General features: G+C 39.4%; 1 protein-coding gene across 1 annotated transcript in view; it reads right to left on the bottom strand.

Annotated features, from left to right (window-relative positions):
• Nucleotides 1–10,029: 10,029 nt before the first annotated feature.
• LOC115194742 (serine/threonine-protein kinase DCLK2) overlaps nt 10,030–23,581 on the bottom strand; it is a 40,401-nt gene continuing 26,849 nt past the window's right edge. The window contains exons 7-15 of the mRNA XM_029754652.1: nt 23,210–23,315; nt 22,129–22,186; nt 20,622–20,741; nt 19,819–19,965; nt 17,914–18,047; nt 16,753–16,830; nt 14,958–15,054; nt 10,817–10,897; nt 10,030–10,725 (exon numbers count right to left, since the gene is read on the bottom strand). Of these exons, the coding sequence (XP_029610512.1) occupies nt 10,513–10,725; nt 10,817–10,897; nt 14,958–15,054; nt 16,753–16,830; nt 17,914–18,047; nt 19,819–19,965; nt 20,622–20,741; nt 22,129–22,186; nt 23,210–23,315 (1,034 nt within the window). The 3' untranslated portion in view covers nt 10,030–10,512. The remainder of the gene's footprint in view (nt 10,726–10,816; nt 10,898–14,957; nt 15,055–16,752; nt 16,831–17,913; nt 18,048–19,818; nt 19,966–20,621; nt 20,742–22,128; nt 22,187–23,209; nt 23,316–23,581) is intronic.

Genomic DNA, 23,581 nt, shown 5'->3' with positions numbered 1-23,581 from the left:
TATTCAGAGTGTTTATATGGTGTTTAATATGACATGTAGCCTATTCAGAGTGTTTATATGGTGTTTAATATGACAGGTAGCCTATTCAGAGTGTTTATATGCTGTTTAATATGACATGTACCCTATTCAGAGTGTTTATATGCTGTTTAATATGACATGTAGCCTATTGAGTGTTTATATACTGTTTAATATGACATGTATCCTATTCAGAGTGTTTATATGCTGTTTAATATGACATGTATCCTATTCAGAGTGTTTATGTGCTGTTTAATATGACATGTATCCTATTCAGAGTGTTTATATGCTGTTTAATATGACATGTATCCTATTCAGAGTGTTTAAAAGCTGTTTAATATGACATGTATCCTATTTAGAGTGTTTATATGCTGTTTAATATGACATGTATCCTATTTAGAGTGTTTATATGCTGTTTAATATGACATGTATCCTATTCAGAGTGTTTATATGGTGTTTAATATGTTTATATGCTGTTTAATATGACATGTATCCTATTCAGAGGTTTAATATGCTGTTTAATATGACATGTAGCCTATTCAGTGTTTATATAGTGTTTAATATGACATGTATCCTATTCAGAGTGTTTATATAGTGTTTAATATGACATGTAGCCTATTCAGAGTGTTTATATAGTGTTTAATATGACATGTATCCTATTCAGAGTGTTTATATAGTGTTTAATATGACATGTATCCTATTCAGAGTGTTTATATAGTGTTTAATATGACATGTAGCCTATTCAGAGTGTTTATATAGTGTTTAATATGGCATGTATCCTATTCAGTGTTTATATAGTGTTTAATATGACATGTAGCCTATTCAGAGTGTTTATATAGTGTTTAATATGACATGTATCCTATTCAGAGTGTTTATATGCTGTTTAATATGACATGTATCCTATTCAGAGTGTTAATATGGTGTTTAATATGACATGTATCCTATTCAGAGTGTTTATATGCTGTTTAATATGACATGTAGCCTATTCAGAGTGTTTATATGCTGTTTAATATGACATGTAGCCTATTCAGAGTGTTTATATACTGTTTAATATGACATGTAGCCTATTCAGAGTGTTTATATGCAGTTTAATATGACATGTATCCTATTCAGAGTGTTGTTTAATATGACATGTAGCCTATTCAGAGTGTTTATATGGTGTTTAATATGACATGTAGCCTATTCAGAGTGTTTATATGCTGTTTAATATGACATGTAGCCTATTCAGAGTGTTTATATAGTGTTTAATATGACATGTAGCCTATTCAGAGTGTTAATATGCTGTTTAATATGACATGTATCCTATTCAGAGTGTTTATATGCTGTTTAATATGACATGTATCCTATTCAGAGTGTTTATATGCTGTTTAATATGACATGTAGCCTATTCAGAGTGTTTATATGGTGTTTAATATGACATGTATCCTATTCAGAGTGTTTATATGGTGTTTAATATGACATGTAGCCTATTCAGAGTGTTTATATGGTGTTTAATATGACAGGTAGCCTATTCAGAGTGTTTATATGCTGTTTAATATGACATGTACCCTATTCAGAGTGTTTATATGCTGTTTAATATGACATGTAGCCTATTGAGTGTTTATATACTGTTTAATATGACATGTATCCTATTCAGAGTGTTTATATGCTGTTTAATATGACATGTATCCTATTCAGAGTGTTTATGTGCTGTTTAATATGACATGTATCCTATTCAGAGTGTTTATATGCTGTTTAATATGACATGTATCCTATTCAGAGTGTTTAAAAGCTGTTTAATATGACATGTATCCTATTTAGAGTGTTTATATGCTGTTTAATATGACATGTATCCTATTTAGAGTGTTTATATGCTGTTTAATATGACATGTATCCTATTCAGAGTGTTTATATGGTGTTTAATATGTTTATATGCTGTTTAATATGACATGTATCCTATTCAGAGGTTTAATATGCTGTTTAATATGACATGTAGCCTATTCAGTGTTTATATAGTGTTTAATATGACATGTATCCTATTCAGAGTGTTTATATAGTGTTTAATATGACATGTAGCCTATTCAGAGTGTTTATATAGTGTTTAATATGACATGTATCCTATTCAGAGTGTTTATATAGTGTTTAATATGACATGTATCCTATTCAGAGTGTTTATATAGTGTTTAATATGACATGTAGCCTATTCAGAGTGTTTATATAGTGTTTAATATGACATGTATCCTATTCAGTGTTTATATAGTGTTTAATATGACATGTAGCCTATTCAGAGTGTTTATATAGTGTTTAATATGACATGTATCCTATTCAGAGTGTTTATATGCTGTTTAATATGACATGTATCCTATTCAGAGTGTTAATATGGTGTTTAATATGACATGTATCCTATTCAGAGTGTTTATATGCTGTTTAATATGACATGTAGCCTATTCAGAGTGTTTATATGCTGTTTAATATGACATGTAGCCTATTCAGAGTGTTTATATACTGTTTAATATGACATGTAGCCTATTCAGAGTGTTTATATGCAGTTTAATATGACATGTATCCTATTCAGAGTGTTGTTTAATATGACATGTAGCCTATTCAGAGTGTTTATATGCAGTTTAATATGACATGTATCCTATTCAGAGTGTTTATATGCTGTTTAATATGACATGTAGCCTATTCAGAGTGTTTATATGGTGTTTAATATGACATGTATCCTATTCAGAGTGTTTATATGCTGTTTAATATGACATGTATCCTATTCAGAGTGTTTATATGCTGTTTAATATGACATGTATCCTATTCAGAGTGTTTATATGGTGTTTAATATGACATGTATCCTATTCAGAGTGTTTATATGCTGTTTAATATGACATGTATCCTATTCAGAGTGTGTATATGCTGTTTAATATCACATGTAGCCTATTTTAAATGAGCACTTCTTACATTCACCTTTTCATGTTTATTCAAATACTTTTAATCCAAATATGTTTTTGTTTCATTACTTCAAAACCAAATGGTAGGTACAAGTAGTCACACAAAAAAAAATAGATGGGGTGTTGGTTAAATTGTTATTTTAATGAATGGAGTGAATTTGGAGCTGCAGGTTTTTTTTTCTTCCCTCGTGTGCAAGGAGAGGTTTTTCAGTGGAGTGGTTGAGAAGGATTTCCTTCAAATAACAATCTAATGAAACTACTCATTCCTATAATTCAGTGTTAAAATAACACTATGTGAGAACAATATTTTATTTGTGAACAAATGTTACATTTTGTCATTATAAGGTTGGTTGCAACCTTGAAAATCGTTGTGGATATCTGTTGCCGCTCAAGTCGACTACAAAACCCACAATGCAATGCAATGCTCTCTATGGGCTGGCAAGCAAGCGTAGCTTCACCCGATAAAACCAAAGTCAATATCAGCATGTGAAGTAGCTAGCTAGCTGTAAAATCACTTTAACAAACTGTACTATCAATTTAGGAGTCTACAATCTGACCATGATGTTCCTCAGAGTGGAGTCTGACATTCACCCTAGACTGAACAGGCAAACAGGACAAAATGTGTTGGACCCTCTGTTAATAAATTACACCTTTTGTAGAAGTAGGAATATCGCTAAAATATGATCAATGGCTGATTGGAGAGAGAAGACAACCTCCCGCATTAAGACGTCGACCAAGTATTGAAATCTGACACGTGTGATAGAAGTTTTTGCGATTTAAAACTCCGTGTTCCTATTAACTTCCAGTCTATTGACAGGTGTTTTATCGCAATGCTACGTCAAAAACCGGACGGATTTCTGCCTACTTGTATGGATGGCAATAGCTCAGAGATTAAACATGAAATGACCCCAGGAAACGATAGAACATCGCTCAAAAGATGCACAAAAAAAAACAATTATAACATTCAAAATGGGTGAATCTTTAATTTAACATTTTTAAGAGGATAAGCATCACATAATTCCATCCATTTCATCAGGAGGGATCAGCCAATGAATTATACTCGTGAGCAAACATCCCATAACTGCAGGGGGCAGTAAATCACCAACTTTGGCTTTATACCTGTTCCAACAACACCCTCCAGGGGGCAGTATGCACCCATTCAGTTTGTTTACCAACTCATAGAAGTAGTAGAAGAAGAAAATGGGACTACTTCAAAATTGAGATGGCCTCAATGGCACTGCCCATGCGCTCACAGATGCCATAATGGGACCGATACAATGAGGCGACGTCTATGGCGGACCTTACTGAATCCTTTCTCCTCAATGGGTGTGAAGGAAAGGAGGCAAGGAAATTAGGCTGTCCAAGACTATTAGGATGTGGCCAAGTTTCAAAATGGCACCCGCCCCTCCCCCAAACTAACCCCCCCATCCCCCAAACTATCCCCCACCACTCCCCCACACTGCTACATTCTCTAAAGCACAACTCACACAAACACACATATATATACACCATATATACACAATATACGGTAGAAACTCCATTCTCCACAGTATACTCTATTCTCCACAGTATACTCCATTCTCCACAGTATACTCTATTCTCCACAGTATACTCTATTCTCCACAGTATACTCTATTCTCCACAGTATACTCTATTATCCATAGTATACTCTATTCTCCACAGTATACTCCCTTCTCCACAGTATACTCTATTCCCCACAGTATACTCTATTCTCCACAGTATACTCCATTCTTGTAAGATTTGCGAGTGAGAAAAGGGGAGGGAAACCGAGAGAAAGGGTAAGATGAGCTACATATGAGTTAGAGAGGACTGAGACCAGAAAGAGAGAGAAAGTGAGGAGAGAGAGAGAGAGGGGAGAAAGAGGGAGATTATATATATATATATATATACACACTGCTCTAAAAAATAAAGGGAACACTTAAACAACACAATGTAACTCCAAGTCAATCACACTTCTGTGAAATCAAACTGTCCACTTAGGAAGCAACACTGATTGACAATACATTTCACAAGCTGTTGTGCAAATGGAATAGACAACCGGTGGAAATTATAGGCAGTTAGCAAGACATCCCCAATAAAGGAGTGGTTCTGCAGGTGGTGACCACAGACCACTTCTCAGTTCCTATGCTTCCTGGCTGATATTTTGGTCACTTTTGAATGCTGGCGGTGCTTTCACTCTAGTGGTAGCATGAGACGGAGTCTACAACCCACACAAGTGGCTCAGGTAGTGCAGCTCATCCAGGATGGCACATCAATGCGAGCTGTGGCAAGAAGGTTTGCTGTGTCTGTCAGCGTAGTGTCCAGAGCATGGAGGCGCTACCAGGAGACAGGCCAGTACATCAGGAGACGTGGAGGAGGCCGTAGGAGGGCAACAACCCAGCAGCAGGAGGGCTACCTCCGCCTTTTTGCAAGGAGGAGCACTGCCAGAGCCCTGCAAAATGACCTCCAGCAGGCCACAAATGTGTGTGTGTCTGCTCAAACGGTCAGAAACAGACTCCATGAGGGTGGTATGAGGGCCCGACGTCCACAGGTGGGGGTTGTGCTTACAGCCCAACACCGTGCAGGACGTTTGGCATTTGCCAGAGAACACCAAGATTGGCAAATTCGCCACTGGCGCCCTGTGCTCTTCACAGATGAAAGCAGGTTCACACTGAGCATGTGACAGACGTGACAGAGTCTGGAGACGCCGTGGAGAACGTTCTGCTGCCTGCAACATCCTCCAGCATGACCGGTTTGGCGGTGGGTCAGTCATGGTGTGGGGTGGCATTTCTTTGGGGGGCCGCACAGCCCTCCATGTGCTCGCCAGAGGTAGCCTGACTGCCATTAGGTACCGAGATGAGATCCTCAGACCCCTTGTGAGACCATATGCTGGTGCGGTTGGCCCTGGGTTCCTCCTAATGCAAGACAATGCTAGACCTCATGTGGCTGGAGTGTGTCAGCAGTTCCTGCAAGAGGAAGGCATTGATGCTATGGACTGGCCCGCCCGTTCCCCAGACCTGAATCCAATTGAGCACATCTGGGACATCATGTCTCACTCCATCCACCAACGCCACGCTGCACCACAGACTGTCCAGGAGTTGGCGGATGCTTTAGTCCAGGTCTGGGAGGAGATCCCTCAGGAGACCATCTGCCACCTCATCAGGAGCATGCCCAGGCGTTGTAGGGAGGTCATACAGGCACGTGGAGGCCACACACACTACTGAGCCTCATTTTGACTTGTTTTAATGTCATTACATCAAAGTTGGATCAGCCTGTAGTGTAGTTTTCCACTTTAATTTTGAGTGTGACTCCAAATCCAGACCTCCATGGGTTGATAAATTGGATTTCCATTGATTATTTTTGTGTGATTTTGTTGTCAGCACATTCAACTATGTAAAGAAAAAAGTATTTAATAAGATTATTTCTTTCATTCAGATCTAGGATGTGTTATTTTAGTGTTCCCTTTATTTTTTTGAACAGTGTATGTTTGGAGGGGTACTGTGCAGTGTATTATCTGAGGTTGTTGGTATCTGTCCTATCAACCCCTTCTCCAACCCTTCTCCAACTCTCCTCTCCTCAGCTAGGAGAAGGAGCTAGGATCTGAAATGGAAAGTGGCCCAAACCCACAGCTAGGAGGAGCTAGGATCTGAAATGGAAAGTGGCCCACAACCCTTTCTACTCTCCACTGCTTGGGGAAGGAGCTAGGATCTGAAATGGAAAGTGGCCCAAACCCACAGCTAGGGGAAGGAGCTAGGATCTGAAATGGAAAATGGCCCACATCCTAAATGGACCCTACCCACAATGCACTTGTGGAGATCTGGATAGGTGATAGGTGTAAGCAATATGGTAATAGCTTCCACCTTGCCCTCTGATAGGCTAGGTGGAAGTTTCACCATATTGCTAATACCAATCAAATCCTCTCAGATCTCCACACCTTACATAGGGCGTAGGGTCTAGGGCTCCATTAGGGCCCCTCCCTTCTCCTCACCTATAAGAGAAGAGCCCAGGGAAGGGATGGCCAACTCTTTTCTAGGCCCGCGTATCCATTTTCTTTTTTTGGAACTCAGTCGGGCTCACAACTTACTGTTGCTAGGTAGAATAGTAGAATACACAAGGTGAAGTCAGGTTGTGCATCAGCGGTTTCTCTCTTGTTGTTTTTCTCTTGTTATGTCAGTCACTGACAGTCACTCAATTAGCCCATGTCAGCTACATGTTTTAAGATTGGTTAATTAGTCTATCTGCCAGCTATCTAAACTGGTAGGAATCATGGTGTAATTATGTTAATTAGTCTAGCCAGCTATCTAAACTGGTAGAAATCATGGTGTAATTATGTTAATTAGTCTATCTGCCAGCTATCTAAACTGGTAGGAATCATGGTGTAATTATGTTAATTAGTCTATCTGCCAGCTATCTAAACTGGTAGGAATCATGGTCTAATTATGTTAATTAGTCTATCTGCCAGCTATCTAAACTGGTAGGAATCATGGTGTAATTATGTTAATTAGTCTAGCCAGCTATCTAAACTGGTAGGAATCATGGTGTAATTATGTTAATTAGTCTATCTGCCAGCTATCTAAACTGGTAGGAATCATGGTGTAATTATGTTAATTAGTCTAGCCAGCTATCTAAACTGGTAGGAATCATGGTGTAATTATGCTAATTAGTCTATCTGCCAGCTATCTAAACTGGTAGGAATCATGGTGTAATTATGTTAATTAGTCTATCTGCCAGCTATCTAAACTGGTAGGAATCATGGTGTAATTATGTTAATTAGTCTATCTGCCAGCTATCTAAACTGGTAGGAATCATGGTGTAATTATGTTAATTAGTCTAGCCAGCTATCTTAACTGGTAGGAATCATGGTGTAATTATGTTAATTAGTCTATCTGCCAGCTATCTAAACTGGTAGGAATCATGGTCTAATTATGTTAATTAGTCTAGCCAGCTACAGTGGGGGGGAAAAGTATTTGATCCCCTGCTGATTTTGTACGTTTGCCCACTAACAAAGAAAGGATCAGTCTATAATTTTAATGGTAGGTTTATTTGAACAGTGAGAGACAGAATAACAACAAAAATATCCAGAAAAACGCACATCAAAAATGTTATAAATTGATTTGCATTTTAATGAGGGAAATAAGTATTTGACCCCCTCTCAATCAGAAAGATTTCTGGCTCCCAGGTGTCTTTTATACAGGTAACGAGCTGAGATTAGGAGCACACTGTTAAAGGGAGTGCTCCTAATCTCAGTTTGTTATCTGTATAAAAGACACCTGTCCACAGAAGCACTCAATCAATCAGATCCCAAACTCTCCACCATGGCCAAGACCAAAGAGCTCTCCAAGGATGTCAGGGACAAGATTGTAGACCTACACAAGGCTGGAATGGGCTACAAGACCATCGCCAGCAGCTTGGTGAGAAGTTGACAACAGTTGGTGCGATTATTCACAAATGGAAGAAACACAAAAGAACTGTCAATATCCCTCGGCCTGGGGCTCCATGCAAGATCTCACCTCGTGGGGTTGCAATGATCATGAGAACGGTGAGGAATCAGCCAACTACACGGGAGGACCTTGTCAATGATCTCAAGGCAGCTGGGACCATAGTCACCAAGAAAACAATTGGTAACACACTAAGCCGTGAAGGACTGAAATCCTGCAGCGCCCGCAAGGTGACCCCTGCTCAAGAATACATATACATGCCCGTCTGAAGTTTGCCAATGAACATCTGAATGACTCAGAGGACAACTGGTGAAAGTGTTGTGGTCAGATGAGACCAAAATGGAGCTCTTTGACATCAACTCAACTCGCCGTGTTTGGAGGAGGAGGAATGATGCCTATGACCCCAAGAACACCATCTCCACCGTCAAACATGGAGGTGGAAACATTATGCTTTGGGGGTGTTTGTCTGCTAAGGGGCCAGGACAACTTCACCGCATCAAAGGGACAATGGACGGGGCCATGTACCGTCAAATCTTGGGTGAGAACCTCCTTCCCTCAGCCAGGGCATTGAAAATGGGTCGTGGATGAGTATTCCAGCATGACAATGACCCAAAACACACGGCCAAGGCAACAAAGGAGTGGCTCAAGAAGAAGCACATTAAGGTCCTGGAGTGGCCTAGCCAGTCTCCAGACCTTAATCCCATAGAAAATCTGTGGAGGGAGCTGAAGGTTCGAGTTGCCAAACGTCAGCCTCGAAACCTTAATGACTTGGAGAAGATCTGCAAAGAGGAGTGGGACAAAGTCCCTCCTGAGATGTGTGCAAACCTGGTGGCCAACTACAAGAAACGTCTGACCTCTGTGATTGCCAACAAGGGTTTTGCCACCAAGTACTAAGTCATGTTTTGCAGTGGGGTCAAATACTTATTTCCCTCATTAAAATGCAAATCATTTTATAACATTTTTGACATACGTTTTTCTGGATTTTTTTGTTGTTATTCTGTCTCTCACTGTTCAAATAAACCTACTATTAAAATTATAGACTGATCATTTCTTTGTAAGTGGGCAAACGTACAAAATCAGCAGGGGATCAAATACTTTTTTTCCCCCACTGTATCTAAACTGGTAGGAATCATGGTGTAATTATGTTAATTAGTCTATCTGTCAGCTATCTAAACTGGTAGGAATCATGGTGTAATTATGTTAATTAGTCTCTCTGCCAGCTATCTAAACTGGTAGGAATCATGGTGTAATTATGTTAATTAGTCTATCTGCCAGCTATCTAAACTGGTAGGAATCATGGTGTAATTATGCTAATTAGTCTATCTGCCAGCTATCTAAACTGGTAGGAATCATGGTGTAATTATGTTAATTAGCCTAGCCAGCTATCTAAACTGGTAGGAATCATGGTGTAATTATGTTAATTAGTCTATCTGCCAGCTATCTAAACTGGTAGGAATCATGGTGTAATTATGCTAATTAGTCTATCTGCCAGCTATCTAAACTGGTAGGAATCATGGTGTAATTATGTTAATTAGCCTAGCCAGCTATCTAAACTGGTAGGAATCATGGTGTAATTATGTTAATTAGTCTATCTGCCAGCTATCTAAACTGGTAGGAATCATGGTGTAATTATGTTAATTAGTCTATCTGCCAGCTATCTAAACTGGTAGGAATCATGGTGTAATTATGTTAATTAGTCTCTCTGCCAGCTATCTAAACTGGTAGGAATCAAAGTCTAATTATGTTAATTAGTTTAGCCAGCTATCTAAACTGGTAGGAATCATGGTGTAATTATGTTAATTAGTCTATCTGCCAGCTATCTAAACTGGTAGGAATCATGGTGTAATTATGTTAATTAGTCTATCTGCCAGCTATCTAAACTGGTAGGATTCATGGTGTAATTATGTTAATTAGTCTAATTATGGGCTCCCATTGATTTTGTTTGTCACTCTCCTTCAGATATCATATTAAAAACTGCAAACATTTCTCTCCACCCACATGGCAAAATGTGTAGAATTGCAGGAAATGAGTTATAAAATTGCTAAATCTTCACTCTACCCACGAGCCACCGCGGCCCCTCGTGATGAGTTAAGATTTTTGGTGGGCCCCACCCCCATTCAAAGTTGCCCATCCCTTGCCTAGGGGCTGAAAAGGGACGTGTCCTCAGCAGAGGTAACAGATTTAGTGTTGGGATTAGTAGTGTTGTTGTGGGCGGGGCTACTCTGTGCTGCCGGGGTCATAGGGTCAAAGGTCGCTGTCGGGGTTGTAGGGGTCACTGGAAGGTCAGGGGTCACCGTAGCTGACGATAATGTCTCTGTGTTCACGTTTCTGCTCTCTAGAGTGGCCTCGTCCTGCAAAACACACACACACACATTTATTCAGATGAGGGTAGAGGACGTTGCGGAGTTTTACGTGTGTGTGTGTGTGTGGGGGGGGGCCTACCGTAACCCAGGGGTGTGAGAGGACCTCCTCTGCTGAATAACGAATGTCCGCGTTCACCTGCAGCATCTCACCAATCAGCATCTAGGAAAGACGTCATGTGACAGTCAGTATGCAACGTTGAAGCTATGTTTTCAAGGGCTATTTCTGAACTGCGTATATTTGTGTTCCACTACACTACGTGGTGCAGTGTACCATCTATATACTGTTATACCATCTACCTAATGTTATACCATCTATCTAATGTTATACCATCTATCTACTGTTATACCATCTATCTACTGTTATACCATCTATCTATCTAATGTTATACCATCTATCTATCTAATGTTATACCATCTATCTACTGTTATACCATCTATCTATCTAATGTTATACCATCTATCTACTGTTATACCATCTATCTAATGTTATACCATCTATCTAATGTTATACCATCTATCTATCTACTGTTATACCATCTATCTATCTAATGTTATACCATCTATCTATCAAATGTTATACCATCTATCTACTGTTATACCATCTATCTACTGTTATACCATCTATCTATCAAATGTTATACCATCTATCTAATGTTATACCATCTATCTAATGTTATACCATCTATCTAATATTATACCATCTATCTACTGTTATACCATCTATCTACTGTTATACCATCTATCTAATGTTATACCATCTATCTACTGTTATACCATCTATCTACTGTTATACCATCTATCTACTGTTATACCATCTATCTAATGTTATACCATCCATCTATCTACTGTTATACCATCTATCTACTGTTATACCATCTATCTATCTAATGTTAGACCATCTATCTACTGTTATACCATCTATCTATCTACTGTTATACCATCTATCTAATATTATACCATCTATATACTGTTATACCATCTACCTAATGTTATACCATCTATCTAATGTTATACCATCTATCTAATGTTATACCATCTATCTACTGTTATACCATCTATCTATCTACTGTTATACCATCTATCTATCTAATGTTATACCATCTATCTATCTAATGTTATACCATCTATCTACTGTTATACCATCTATCTATCTAATGTTATACCATCTATCTATCTAATGTTATACCATCTATCTACTGTTATACCATCTATCTAATGTTATACCATCTATCTATCTACTGTTATACCATCTATCTATCTACTGTTATACCATCTATCTATCTAATGTTATACCATCTATCTATCAAATGTTATACCATCTATCTACTGTTATACCATCTATCTATCAAATGTTATACCATCTATCTAATGTTATACCATCTATCTAATGTTATACCATCTATCTAATGTTATACCATCTATCTAATATTATACCATCTATCTACTGTTATACCATCTATCTACTGTTATACCATCTATCTATCAAATGTTATACCATCTATCTAATGTTATACCATCCATCTATCTACTGTTATACCATCTATCTAATGTTATACCATCTATCTAATGTTATACCATCTATCTAATGTTATACCATCTATCTACTGTTATACCATCTATCTACTGTTATACCATCTATCTAATGTTATACCATCTATCTAATGTTATACCATCCATCTATCTACTGTTATACCATCTATCTAATGTTATACCAACTATCTACTGTTATACCATCTATCTAATGTTATACCATCCATCTATCTACTGTTATACCATCCATCTATCTACTGTTATACCATCTATCTAATGTTATACCATCTATCTAATGTTATACCATCCATCTATCTAATGTTATACCATCTATCTAATGTTATACCATCTATCTACTGTTATACCATCTATCTACTGTTATACCATCTATCTACTGTTATACCATCTATCTAATGTTATACCATCTATCTAATGTTATACCATCTATCTATCTAATGTTATACCATCTATCTAATGTTATACCATCCATCTATCTACTGTTATACCATCTATCTACTGTTATACCATCTATCTAATGTTATACCATCTATCTATCTACTGTTATACCATCTATCTACTGTTATACCATCTATCTATCTAATGTTATACCATCTATCTATCTACTGTTATACCATCTATCTATCTAATGTTATACCATCTATCTAATGTTATACCATCTATCTAATGTTATACCATCCATCTATCTACTGTTATACCATCTATCTAATGTTATACCAACTATCTACTGTTATACCATCTATCTAATGTTATACCATCCATCTATCTACTGTTATACCATCCATCTATCTACTGTTATACCATCTATCTAATATTATACCATCTATCTATCTAATGTTATACCATCTATCTACTGTTATACCATATATCTATCTAATATTATACCATCTATCTATCTACTGTTATACCTTCTATCTAATGTTATACCATCTATCTATCTAATGTTATACCATCTATCTACTGTTATACCATCTATCTACTGTTATACCATCTATCTATCTACTGTTATACCATCTATCTACTGTTATACCATCTATCTATCTAATGTTATACCATCTATCTAATGTTATACCATCTATCTACTGTTATACCATCTATCTACTGTTATACCATCTATCTACTGTTATACCATCTATCTACTGTTATACCATCTATCTAATGTTATACCATCTATCTATCTAATGTTATACCATCTATCTACTGTTATACCATCTATCTAATGTTGTACCATCTATCTATCTACTGTTATACCATCTATCTATCTACTGTTATACCATCTATCTACTGTTATACCATCTATCTAATGTTATACCATCTATCTATCTAATGTTATACCATCTATCTAATGTTATACCATCTATCTATCTAATGTTATACCATCTATCTACTGTTATACCATCTATCTAATGTTATACCATCTATCTATCTAATGTTATACCATCTATCTACTGTTATACCATCTATCTAATGTTATACCATCTATCTACTGTTATACCATCTATCTACTGTTATACCATCCATCTATCTAATGTTATACCATCTATCTACTGTTATACCATCTATCTACTGTTATACCATCTATCTAATGTTATACCATCTATCTAATGTTATACCATCTATCTAATGTTATACCATCTATCTACTGTTATACCATCTATCTACTGTTATACCATCTATCTAATGTTATACCATCGATCTATCTAATGTTATACCATCTATCTATCTACTGTTATACCATCTATCTATCTAATGTTATACCATCTATCTATCTAATGTTATACCATCTATCTACTGTTATACCATCTATCTACTGTTATACCATCTATCTAATGTTATACCATCTATCTATCTAATGTTATACCATCTATCTAATGTTATACCATCTATCTACTGTTATACCATCTATCTACTGTTATACCATCTATCTATCTAATGTTATACCATCTATCTACTGTTATACCATCTATCTAATGTTATACCATCTATCTACTGTTATACCATCTATCTAATGTTATACCATCTATCTATCTAATGTTATACCATCTATCTACTGTTATACCATCTATCTACTGTTATACCATCTATCTACTGTTATACCATCTATCTATCTAATGTTATACCATCTATCTATCTACTGTTATACCATCTATCTATCTAATGTTATACCATCTATCTATCTACTGTTATACCATCTATCTATCTACTGTTGTACCATCTATCTAATGTTATACCATCTATCTAATGTTATACCATCTATCTACTGTTATACCATCTATCTACTGTTATACCATCTATCTACTGTTATACCATCTATCTAATGTTATACCATCTATCTATCTAATGTTATACCATCTATCTACTGTTATACCATCTATCTACTGTTATACCATCTATCTAATGTTATACCATCTATCTAATGTTATACCATCTATCTAATGTTATACCATCTATCTACAGTTATACCATCTATCTACTGTTATACCATCTATCTAATGTTATACCATCTATCTATCTAATGTTATACCATCTATCTATCTAATGTTATACCATCTATCTACTGTTATACCATCTATCTACTGTTATACCATCTATCTACTGTTATACCATCTATCTAATGTTGTACCATATATCTAATGTTATACCATCTATCTATCTAACCCCCAGGCTCCTACCTTGGCCGGCAGGCTGACTGTGTCCCAGTCTGGGGAAGGGAATTCCAGCTTCCCCCTGAGTATCTGGTCAAACAACTCCTCCTGGATGTTATTCTCACTGTAGGAGAGGAGTGAAACTGAGTATACACAGTCATAATGTTTAAACTGGTGAACGTGCTGGTGAACGTGCTAATGTACTGGTGAACGCGCTGGTGAACGTACTGGTGAACGTACTGGTGAACGTACTGGTGAACGTACTGGTGAACGTGCTGGTGAACGTACTGGTGAACATACTGGTGAACGTACTGGTGAACGTACTGGTGAACGTACTAACGTACTGGTGAATGTACTGGTGAACGTACTGGTGAACGTACTGGTGAACGTACTAATGTACTGGTGAACGTACTGGTGAACGTGCTGGTGAACATACTGGTGAACGTACTGGTGAACATACTGGTGAAGGTACTGGTGAACGTACTGGTGAACGTACTGGTGAACGTGCTGGTGAACGTACTGGTGAACGTACTGGTGAACATACTGGTGAACGTACTGGTGAACGTACTGGTGAACGTGCTGGTGAACGTACTGGTGAACGTGCTGGTGAACGTACTGGTGAACGTACTGGTGAACGTGCTAATGTACTGGTGAACGTACTGGTGAACGTGCTGGTGAACATACTGGTGAACGTACTGGTGAACATACTGGTGAAGGTACTGGTGAACGTACTGGTGAACGTACTGGTGAACGTGCTGGTGAACGTACTGGTGAACGTACTGGTGAACATACTGGTGAACGTACTGGTGAACGTACTGGTGAACGTGCTGGTGAACGTACTGGTGAACGTGCTGGTGAACGTACTGGTGAACGTACTGGTGAACGTGCTAATGTACTGGTGAACGCGCTGGTGAACGTACTGGTGAACGTACTAATGTACTGGTGAACGTACTGGTGAACGTGCTGGTGAACATACTGGTGAACGTACTGGTGAACATACTGGTGAAGGTACTGGTGAACGTACTGGTAAACGTACTGGTGAACGTACTGGTGAACATACTGGTGAACATACTGGTGAAGGTACTGGTGAACGTACTGGTGAACGTATTGGTGAAGGTACTGGTGAACGTACTGGTGAACGTACTGGTGAACGTACTGGTGAACATACTGGTGAACATACTGGTGAACATACTGGTGAAGGTACTGGTGAACGTACTGGTGAACGTGCTGGTGAACGTGCTAATGTACTGGTGAACGTACTGGTGAACGTACTGGTGAACGTGCTAATGTACTGGTGAACGTACTGGTGAACGTACTGGTGAACATACTGGTGAACGTGCTAATGTACTGGTGAACGTACTGGTGAACGTGCTAATGTACTGGTGAACGTACTGGTGAACGTACTGGTGAACATACTGGTGAACGTGCTAATGTACTGGTGAACGCGCTGGTGAACGTACTGGTGAACATACTGGTGAACGTGCTAATGTACTGGTGAACGCGCTGGTGAACGTACTGGTGAACATACTGGTGAACGTGCTAATGTACTGGTGAACGTGCTGGTGAAGGTACTGGTGAACGTACTGGTGAACGTACTGGTGAACATACTGGTGAACGTACTGGTGAACGTACTGGTGAACGTACTAATGTACTGGTGAACGTACTGGTGAACGTACTGGTGAACGTACTAATGTACTGGTGAACGTACTGGTGAACATACTGGTGAACATACTGGTGAAGGTACTGGTGAACGTACTAATGTACTGGTGAACGTACTGGTGAACATACTGGTGAAGGTACTGGTGAACACAGTGGAACTCACCTGCGGAACGGGGGGAACCCACACAATAGGATGTAGGCGATAACTCCTGCAGCCCAGATATCCACCTTCAGACCGTACCTAGCAACACACACAGGTAAGATGACAACCTCATTATTCCACATAAAACCATCTTCTATCTGAATCAGTACCTGGGCTTGAGAAGAACATGAATCTGACGATATCTCCCAGGATCCTTCACTTCAAAGTCCCATTAACCAGCTCTGTAAACGTTTGTCAAAATACATCCGGTACTCCACACAATATGGAGTTTCTCAGAGCAACTATCGTCATTACTGCCGTTACGCATGGTCCTGCTGCTGGATCGGGCCGACCTGTCCTGCTGCTGGATCGGGCCGACCTGTCCTGCTGCTGGATCGGGCCGACCTGTCCTGCTGCTGGATCGGGCCTACCTGTCCTGCTGCTGGATCGGGGCGACCTGTCCTGCTGCTGGATCGGGGCGACCTGTCCTGTCGGTGCTGCTGCTGGTATGTACTTCCACAAACGTCTAAATAAAAATTATCTATTGTTTTTGACCAAGTGCGAATGCGCCAAATCCCTATTCGGCACTTCCAATAAAATTACTCATTACTGCCAAGCACAGGTCGGCCCGATCCAGCAGCAGGACAGGCCCGATCCAGCAGCAGGACAGGCCCGATCCAGCAGCAGGACAGGTCGGCCCGATCCAGCAGCAGCACCATGCATAACGGCAGTAATGACGATAGTTGCTCCATATTGTTGGGAGTAACGAACGTATTTTGACAAACGTTTACAGAGCTGGTTAATGGGACTTTGAATTGAAGGATCCTGGGAGATATCGTCAGATTCATGGTCTCCTATTGGTTAATCCAGAGCGACTTACAGTTCGTTCATTCAACTAAGGGTGGAAAATAAAACCACAACTACACTCACAAAGGTGGGAAATATATCAGTACATTCTGATTTTATGTACGGCAACAACCTGTGGAAAAGTTGCAGACGAGGGGAGAGGTTTTTTTAGGTGTGAGGAAAGAGCTGAGAGAAGTGGACAAACACAAACACACACTCCTCTTATCAGGTCTCCGAGATGGTCTCTACACACACACACACACACACACACACACACACACACACACACACACACTAACACACACACACACCCTAACACACACACACACCTCTTACCCGGTCTCAGCGATGATCTCTGGAGCTACATATGTGGGCGTTCCACAGACTGTATACAGCGGTCCCTCTACGACTGTAGCCAGACCAAAATCACCGAGCTTCAACGACTTGGTCCCATCCAGGTATTCACACACCTGGAGGTCACAGGGCAAGAAAGGAGACAGGTTGATATACATGACTAAAGTGTAATGTAAAAGATACCCTCCTGGAGGTTTTAACCTGTTGGGGCTAGGGGGCAGTATTTGCACGGCCGGATAAAAAACGTACCCGATTTAATCTGGTTAGTACTCCTGCCCAGTAACTAGAATATGCATATAATTGTTTGATTTGGATAGAAAATAGCCTAAAGTTTCTAAAACTGTTTGAATGGTGTCTGTGAGTATAACAGAACTCATTTGGCAGGCCAAAACCTGAGAAGATTCCAAACAGGAAGCGCTCTCTCTGACCATTTCTTGGCCTTCTTTGTCATCTCTATCCAAAACAGGGGATCTCTGCTGTAACGGGACATTTTCTAACGCTCCCATAGGCTCTCAGAAGGCGCCAGAACGTTGAATGATGACTTTGCAGCCCATGGCTGAAAAACAGTAGCGCATTTGGTAAGTGGTCGATCTGAGAACAATGAGACTGGTGCGCGCGTGCACGAGACGACTCCATGTTTACATTTTCAGTCTTTGAACGAAAACAACGACTCCCGGTCGGAATATTATCGCTTTTTTACGAGAAAAATCGCATAAAAATTGATTTTAAACAGCGTTTGACATGCTTCGAAGTACGGTAATGCAATATTTAGATTTTTTTTGTCTCGAAACGCGCCGGGCGCGATAGTGTCTTGAACGCACGAACAAAACGCCGCTATTTGGATATAACTATGGATTATTTGGAACCAAACCAATATTTGTTATTGAAGTAGAAGTCCTGGGAGTGCATTCTGACGAAGAACAGCAAAGGTAATCCAATTTTTCTTATAGTAAATCTGAGTTTGGTGAGTACCAAACTTGGTGGGTGTCAAAATAGCTAGCCTGTGATGGCCGGGCTATCTACTCAGAATATTGCAAAATGTGCTTTCACCGAAAAGCTATTTTAAAATCGGACTCCGCGATTGCATAAAGGAGTTCTGTATCTATAATTCTTAAAATAATTGTTATGTTTTTTTGTGAACGTTTATCGTGAGTAATTTAGTAAATTCACCGGAAGTGTTCGGTGGGAATGCTAGTCACATGCTAGTCACATGCTAATGTAAAAAGCTGGTTTTTGATATAAATATGAACTTGATTGAACAAAACATGCATGTATTGTATAACATAATGTCCTATGAGTGTCATCTGATGAAGATCATCAAAGGTTAGTGCTGCATTTAGCTGTGGTTTTGGTTTTTGTGACATTATATGCTAGCTTGAAAAATGGGTGTCTGATTATTTCTGGCTGGGTACTCTGCTGACATAATCTAATGTTTTGCTTTCGTTGTAAAGCGTTTTTGAAATCGGACAGTGTGGTTAGATTAACGAGAGTCTTGTCTTTAAAATGGTGTAAAATAGTTATATGTTTGAGAAATTGAAGTAATAGCATTTCTAAGGTATTTGAATATCGCGCCACGGGATTCCACTGGCTGTTGACTAGGGTGGGACGCAAACGAGAGAGGTTAACTCCAACCCTGTTCCTGGAGAGAGACCCTCCTGTAGGTTTTAACTCCAACCCTGTTCCTGGAGAGATAACCTCCTGTAGGTTTTAACTCCAACCCTGTTCCTGGAGAGACACCCTCCTGTAGGTTTTAACTCCAACCCTGTTCCTGGAGAGATAACCTCCTGTAGGTTTTAACTCCAACCCTGTTCCTGGAGAGATACCCTCCTGTAGGTTTAAACTCCAACCCTGTTCCTGTTGTAGGTGTGTATGTGAGGGTTTATATACCAGCAGGTTTTCAGGTTTGATGTCTCTGTGGACTATATCCATACGGTGTAGGTATTGAATAGCTCCCGCCAAGTTGAAGATCATGGCGCTGGCATCTCTCTCTGTGTATTTAGTAGAACATGTGATGGCATCAAACAAATCTCCACCCTGCAGAGAGATAACATCAACAGACACAGGTCAGTGTACTGTACACACACACACACACACACACACACACACACACACACACACACACACACACACACACACACACACACACACACATACGGACACACACGTACACACGCACGAACACACACACACACACGAAACACACACACACACACATACATACGAACACACACATACATACGAACACACACACACACACACACACACACATACATACACACGAACACACACACAAACATATCCCTTACTAAAAGCCTCTCATTGATTATCCCTTACTAAAAGCATCTCATTGATTATCTCTTACTAAAAGCCTCTCATTGATTATCTCTTACTAAAAGCCTCTCATTGATTATCTCTTTAAATGCCTCAGTCCAACAGTCACACCCCATCAGAACCTTGTTTTACTCTCTAATGTTTGTAAACAAAGTAAATGTAAACCAACACTGTACAGCCTCAAAACAGGATTAACACCATAATGTTGATGTCATGGATGGTCAGTCTGACTGTTAACTTAAAGGGTTACATTTTCTCCAGCCCCAAATCCCTCAGCTTTTTTTAAACCAAAACAGGGGCGGAGAGACGCTTCGTTATTGTTTCGACTGCTGATTGCCGCTTTAAGTAATTGAGCGTACCTTGACCAATTCCATGACCAGGTAGAGTTCTGTGGGTGTGTCGTCGACCTCAATCAGCTGTATGATGCTGGGGTGTCTGACCCTCCGCAACACCGCCACCTCGTTCTCTATCAGGTGCTCCTGATCAATACACACAGTACCAATTAACAGTTTGGACACACCAACTCATTCAAGGGTTTTTCTTTATTTTTTTACTATTTTCTACATTGTACAATAATAGTGAAAATATTAAAAACAATGAAATACCATATATGGAATCATGTATTAGTGGAATCAAAAACGTGTTGAACAAATGAAAATATATTTTATATTTGAGATTCTTCAAAGTAGCCAGCCTTTGTCTTGATGAAAGCTTTGCACACTCTTGGCATTATCTCAACCAGCTGCATGAGGTAGTCACCTGGAATGCATTTCAATTAACAGGTGTGCCTTGTTAAAAGTTATTTTGTTATTTTGTGGAATTTCTTTCCTTCTTAATGCGTTTGAGCCAATAAGTTCATTAGCGTTAACTGCACCTCAGATTGCAGCCCAAATAAATGCTTCACAGAGTTCAAGTAACAGACACATCTCAACATCAACTGTTCAGAGGAGACTGCGTGAATCAGGTCTTCATGGTCGAATTGCTGCAAAGAAACCACTACTAAAGGACACCAATCAGAACAAGAGACTTGCTTGGGCCATGAACCACGAGCAATGGACATTAGACCGGTGGAAATCTGTCCTTTGGTCTAATTTTGCGATTTTTGGTTTCAACCGCCGTGTCTTTGTGAGATGCACAGTAGGTGAACGGATGATCTCTGCATGTGTGGTTCCCACCGTGAAGCATGGAGGAGGAGGTGTGATGGTGCTTTGCTGGTGACACTGTCAGTGATTTATTTAGAATTCAATGCACATTTAACCAGCATGGCTACCACAGCATTCTGCAGCGATACGCCATCCCATCTGGTTTGGGCTTATTGGGACTATCATTTGTTTTTCAATAGGACAATGACCCAAAACACAACTCCAGGCTGTGTAAGGGCTATTTGACCAAGAAGAGTGATGGAGTGCTTCATCAGATGACCTGACCTCCACAATCAACCAACCTCAACCCAATTGAGATGGTTTGGGATGAGTCGGACCGCAGAGTGAAGGAAAAGCAGCCAACAAGTGCTCAGCATATGTGGGAACTCCTTCAAGACTGTTGGAAAAGCATTCCTCATGAAGCTGGTTGAGAGAATGCCAAGAGTGTGCAAAGCTGTCATCAAGGCAAAGGGTGGCTACTTTTTAAGAATCTAAAATATATTTATATATTTGTTTAACACTTTTTTTGGTTATTACATGATTCCATATGTGTTATTTCATAGTGTTGATGTCTTCACTATTATTCTACAATGTAGAAAACAGTAAAAATAAAGAAAAACCCATTGGAGGAGTAGGTGTGTCCAAACTTTTGACTGGTACTGTATATCAATACATAAAATCAGTCAATCAATCAATCTGATCAGTACATAAGTTGTGTCAGTACCTTCCCACAGCAACGAGCTTTGTCGATAATCTTCAGAGCAAACTCCTGTCCTGTCGACCTGTCGACGAGTCAATCAATCAATCAATCAATCAATCAAGTACAGTGGGTGTTTCTCAATTATGCATACTACTGTGCTCCACACACTCATGCTCTGAGGACATTCTCTGAGGACGTTCTCTGAGGACGTTCTCTTGTGTATGTTCTCGTGAGGACAAGAGTGTGGAGAACACAGAAAATGTTCCATTTGAGAAGCACTCCATGTTACCGCATTAATGTGACCTTTGACCAATACAGACAAAACAAGATAGCTACATAAAGCAAAATGCTAACGTTTTACTTCATAATTAGCAACTACCTATATGTGAATATTAACCTAGCTAGCCAGCTAAGTTTTACATGTAAAAAAATGATGTTGTTATGCAAGGTAGATGGCCAACATTAGCTACAAATTCTTTGTGTGTAGCTAGCTATCTACCAATTATTTTCGTCAGTTAGCCTGTGATCTACGACACTACAGTGGGTATTCCAGGCAGTTAAACATTGTAACATTAACAAGGTATGTATTTATTAACGTTTTTAAGATACAATATTGTATTCAGGCAACATGTGAGATGTGAATGGGCAACTTTTCATTCCGAAGTCGGAGTTAATTTTCTCTCTCTTCAGCTCATTGTTTGCGTGTTTGCGTCACATTACGTCAACAATTCTGGGAATATTTCAGTTGAAACGCGCATCGATATATGCTTCGAAATGTGTACAAACGAAGTACGCATCTTAGAACTGCCCTCAGTGTTCCATTTCATCTTAGAACTGCCCTCAGTGTTCCATTTCATCTTAGAACTGCCCTCAGTGTTCCATTTCATCTTAGAACTGCCCTCAGTGTTCCATTTCATCTTAGAACTGCCCTCAGTGTTCCATTTCACATACTTTGATTTGGACTCATACACCGACCTATGCTCCAATTTGCTCGAAGCACGGTAGTACGCATATTGAGAAACACCCAGTGTGTGTGTGTGTGTGTGTGTGTGTGTGTGTGTGTGTGTGTGTGTGTGTGTGTGTGTGTGTGTGATCTAGTACTTACCTCTCTACACAGTCCTTAACAACGGCAAAGTTCCCGTCCCCTATGATCTTCCCCACCTTGTACTTGTCACTGATGATGGAGGAGGAGACCGACCTGTTCCCATTCACTATACAGGAGAGAGTGTTCCCATTCACTATACAGGAGAGAGTGTTCCCATTCACTATACAGGAGAGAGTGTTCCCATTCACTATACAGGAGAGAGTGTTCCCATTCACTATACAGGAGAGACTGTTCCCATTCACTATACAGGAGAGAGTGTTCCCATTCACTATACAGGAGAGAGTGTTCCCATTCACTATACAGGAGAGAGTGTTCCCATTCACTATACAGGAGAGAGTGTTCCCATTCACTATACAGGAGAGACTGTTCCCA

The sequence above is a fragment of the Salmo trutta genome, chromosome 5 (genome assembly GCF_901001165.1).
Source record: "Salmo trutta chromosome 5, fSalTru1.1, whole genome shotgun sequence".
Lineage (NCBI taxonomy): Eukaryota > Metazoa > Chordata > Actinopteri > Salmoniformes > Salmonidae > Salmo > Salmo trutta.
This window is presented reverse-complemented; position numbering and strand designations above follow the sequence as displayed.